This window comes from Glycine max, chromosome 17 (assembly GCF_000004515.6).
Source record: "Glycine max cultivar Williams 82 chromosome 17, Glycine_max_v4.0, whole genome shotgun sequence".
Taxonomy (NCBI): domain Eukaryota; kingdom Viridiplantae; phylum Streptophyta; class Magnoliopsida; order Fabales; family Fabaceae; genus Glycine; species Glycine max.
The window spans coordinates 9,286,154-9,290,662 of NC_038253.2; the positions used below are offsets into that span (position 1 = coordinate 9,286,154).

General features: G+C 33.0%; 1 protein-coding gene across 1 annotated transcript; it reads left to right on the forward strand.

Annotated features, from left to right (window-relative positions):
* Window positions 1-907: 907 nt before the first annotated feature.
* On the forward strand, window positions 908-3,937 carry LOC100795963 (uncharacterized). Its single transcript, XM_003550785.5, has 3 exons — window positions 908-1,195; window positions 2,126-2,566; window positions 2,924-3,937. The coding sequence occupies exons 2-3, from the start codon at window positions 2,165-2,167 to the stop codon at window positions 3,734-3,736; spliced, it is 1,215 nt and encodes a 404-aa protein (XP_003550833.1). The 5' UTR covers window positions 908-1,195; window positions 2,126-2,164; the 3' UTR covers window positions 3,737-3,937.
* The last annotated feature ends 572 nt before the right edge of the window (window positions 3,938-4,509 follow it).

A 4,509-nucleotide genomic window follows, 5' to 3' on the forward strand; every position in this document is an offset into this window, starting at 1 on the left:
CACTGTTGTTCACTTGTTCCTGAGCATGACATGAAAAATGTGCAACACGGATCAATGAATGACTCTAATGTCATCTTATGCAACCAACAACAAAATAGAAAATGAAGAACAAAGAAGACTTAAGAAACAACAACAATTTCATCCAATGTGAATATCAAAACTAAATTACAAATGATGCTTAAAACTCAAACTCAATATTGATTAAGTTAGAACAATCACACTCACAAGTTCCCTGCTCTTTTTATTTCTATTTGATCATCTCTTAGATTTATCCAAAAACACGTTAAAAAATAAAATTATAAATAAAGAATTATGTGTGAACAATAAGTAATTAATTTGCGTTGAAAGAATGAAATTTTCATGATAGGAATTTTTTTCTGGCCGACGAAAATAACTTATATTTATTTATATCAAATATCAATAAAGATATTGGCATAGTAGTTAGTAGTTAGTACCGTCTGATTTCTTCTCTAAACATTTTTTTTACAATTTTTGAATTCCTTTCAAAATGGCAAGATAATAATAATAATCTTTTACACTTGGGTCAAACTATACTCACACGATTAATGTAAAAAGTAGTAGTATTTTCTTATCCCATTATCACGTTTAAAATTTTTATACCCATTATTTTTAGTTTTTTATTCATTAAAAATCTGCATCGATAAACCCAAATAGAGGATTTTAGTTTAAAAACAAACAAATGGAGAATGTTAGTGGAAAAAAAGAAGAAGATAAAGATAGAGATAGAATCAGTTTGGTATTCTTTTAAAGTTAAAATTTGAAATTAAAAAACAAATAAGGGAATAATGTTCATGTAATTTTATTTTTATATTTATTTATGAAATTGAGCAACAGAAACAAAGGGAAGAAAGAAGATGCATGACACAAGGAATGTTTACAATAAGATGTAACAGTTGTTAATTCCCACCTCAACAAGCTATTCTTGGGCAGTTGGCTGCTTGGCAATGAAAATTTAGCTTCGTACATTAAGCTTCCTTATTTAAAAATAAAATTAAAATGGGATTTTAATTTAAATAAATAAATTTATAGGAAACACACAATGAATATGATGATAATTTTACAAATAAAAACAAAAAGAAAAAAAATTCTACAACAACCGCAATCACAATAACAAGGACGAAGAGAGAGTGAAAAATCACAGAGACGAAAAGATCGTCTTCTGAATCGGAACAAGGTCAGTGAATTTTCTTCTCTTCCCTTCTTATAATTTCCTCCTCCCTTTTTCATGTACTAATTCAATTTCTCTGCATAATTAATGGATTATTATTATTGTTGTTGTTTAATTTTTTGTCAATGAGCTTTCAATTTCAAATTTCTGCACGATTTGTTGTTGTTGTTGATGATGTTGCTCTTTGTTTTTGTTGTTGCTGAGGAAACAGAGGGAAAGGAAACAGAATCATAATTCTTCTCTGTGGTTCTGTTATTACCCGATTTAGTATTATTATTGTTTGAGTTTTATTTTTTTTCCTCAGAAAATAAATAAAATTTAGAGAAAAGAGAGAGAGAGGCAACAGAATAACAAAAAGAAAGAACCTTGAAACTCAGCAAATCACTGCACACTCGATCGGGTTTAGCATTTGAATGAGATGAAAAATCGGTTTAACGGCATTTGTTCTACTTCTGATCAATTGGACTTTGTCGTGACTGATTGGTCTGTTTCTCTTTCTGTTTGTGTATCTTCGCGTTTTATTTTAAATTTTACTGTTATGTATCGTTGTCTATATTCAACATAAACTTGCAACGAGTTCTGCATTTAGCTTCGTTTCGCCTCAGCTTGATTTTTCTTTATCAAAATTTTCTACTTTATGATTGGCTCAAAATTATTTTTTTCTGGTTTTAAAAGTCAAGATCTAAATTAATTCAACGAAGAGTTTCTGAATTTTTTTTTTGGTTGATTCTGTAACCGGTTGTCTGTTTATACGTTATTATGTTCTATTTATTGATTGCTATCACCATCCATTCGGTGGTTTCTACATGTTGATGATGGGATGATTTTAAATTTTAATCCTTTTCCTGTTCTTTTCTGATTCTGAGCTGCTGGCAAGTATGCTATTTTTATTTTTTTTGTCATTTTCTTATTTTGGTTGTTGTTATTGAACAACAGGTGTTCAGGTTTAAATTTTAAAGCAATATACTAGCAATCATGAAATTCAAGAAAGGGAATAAGGTGGAAGTGTTAAGCAAAGTTGAGGTGCCTTGTGGCTCCTGGCTATGTGCAGAGATCATTTGCAGTAATGGCCACCACTATACTGTGAAATATGATGGATATGAAAGTGACGCTGGTGAGGCAATTGTTGAGCGGGTGTCCAGGAAAGACTTAAGGCCATGTCCACCTGCACTTGAACTCACAGATAATTGGAGTCCAGGTGATGTGGTAGAGATCTTCCAGAACTTCTCATGGAAGATGGCTACAGTTTTGAAGATATTGGGGAAAAACCACATTTTGGTCAGGCTACTTGGATCTTCTTTGGAATTTCAAGTGAGCAAATTTGACATTCGGGTGAGACAGTCTTGGCAAGATGACAAGTGGATTATAGTTGGAAAGGTACTTTTATTTTACCTTATGAATTTTTTTTATCTTCTTTAGCAATTGCCTAGTTCTGTTGGCTGTAGATGTGGATATTGTTACACATCATCTGTTGAGTTGCTTTTTAAACTTTTAATTGATCTTTCGAAATTTCATTTATTCAGCAAATCCTGTTTACTAAAATTAACTAATCGAAGTTTAAAAAATTTGGAATTTGGTTAGGTTGTTTTTCTTGTTATACTTTCATATTTTCTTCAGTTTTCCTGTTTTCTTTTTGTTTTTAGCTTTCACGAATTTTTCTTTGTACTATTTTTTTTTTCTGGATCCTCGGCTGTTTTATGGTTGAATAATTATTTATCCTTCTCTCATCTTCAGGGTTCTTCCAGCTGTGAGAACAGAAAACGTTCTAGCACCCAACTTCAGAAGACATCTACAAAGACAAAACTATCAGGTTCTGCTTACTATCGTCCTGAAAAGAAAAAACTGAGTATTCTGGAATCAGAACTCATTTATTTTAAAACATTGAAACGAGGAAGCAATTCACAAGTTGAGGCATATGCTGAGCCTCCCCCAAAGTTTAGAGCACTTGAAAATGAAGGCAGATGTCACAGAGCAAGAGTTAGAAATCCACCCACACCACTCAAACAGGTACAGGGTGTCAGTTTTCCAAGAGATGTGATTGCTGAAGAATGTATACCTGCTTCTGTAAACAACAGAAAAACTGGGATTTCTAATATGATTGACATGGAGAGGAGGAAAGAGACTGGCACTGTGGGTTGTTCATTTGGAGAAAACAGAGAATCAAATCATGCTGATAGTATTACATGCTCAGTTGGTAGTTGTAGTATCACTAGCAGGAATTCCTGTAAACTGCAATTTCCTGTATCTGCAGGTCCTTTTGATGATGTAGACAGTTCATTTAGTGATGCTGAGTCTGTCTGCCAGAGGAGTGATGAGGAAGGGGATTGTTCCCCTCCTACACAAGAGGAATTGGCAGCAGAAATTCATAGGTTAGAGTTGCATGCCTATCGTTGTACAATTGAGGCATTGCATGCATCAGGCCCCTTAAGTTGGGAACAGGAAGCATTAATGACAAACCTCCGTCTTTCGCTCCACATATCAAACGATGAACACTTAATGGAGCTAAGAAATTTGATTTCTTCTGAAAACAGCATTCCTTTAAGATGACAGGATTTTTTTTCCTCTTCAATTTAGTACTTTTTCCCTAGGATAGAGTTTCATAATAGTTTGATCTCAGCCTCATTCAACTGTAAGAAGAAAGATGAAATATTTGGGTCCTTCATTTATGTTTTGACTTAGTGATATAGTTTGATGTGAATGTATATGCTGAACTGCATGAATAAGTGATCATTTCTGAACTCTTGTTAATCTGTTCATCTATGATATATCCTCTTAATTTCTATTGGGCTTGTTCTGGTAGACACACTACACCAGGATCTTTCTGAAACCTTTGTTACATTCTAGATTTTTGCAGACACTTGTAAGACATGGTCTAATTACTGAGATTTCAAATTAAGTGGTATACTAAAATGCAGGTTTATATTGAGGCTCAATGACTAACATGATTTATGGGACTTGTGCTTGCATAATTTCTTGATATTTTATGCTGATTTTAAAATATTGTTTTGCATTAATTTTATAGCTCTTTAATTATAACAAAGAAAGAAACTTTTGTTTGCTTTCTAAAATGGTACATACAATGATACAGGCAATGTCATATATGAGACATACCTTGTGTAATACTTGTATCTGTTCTCCATAATTTGGAAGTCTAAACATAGTCATTTGCAGATAATAGTAATGCTTCCCCTGCATTTTCCAGGGCTGAGAAGGAGGCATATAGGTGTTGCTTCCAGATTTCTACAGATTTTCTCTTGCTCTAGACAAGGGATGGCTTTTCTAGTATGGCTCTTGATAAGCCAACACTTCCATAGGTTTGT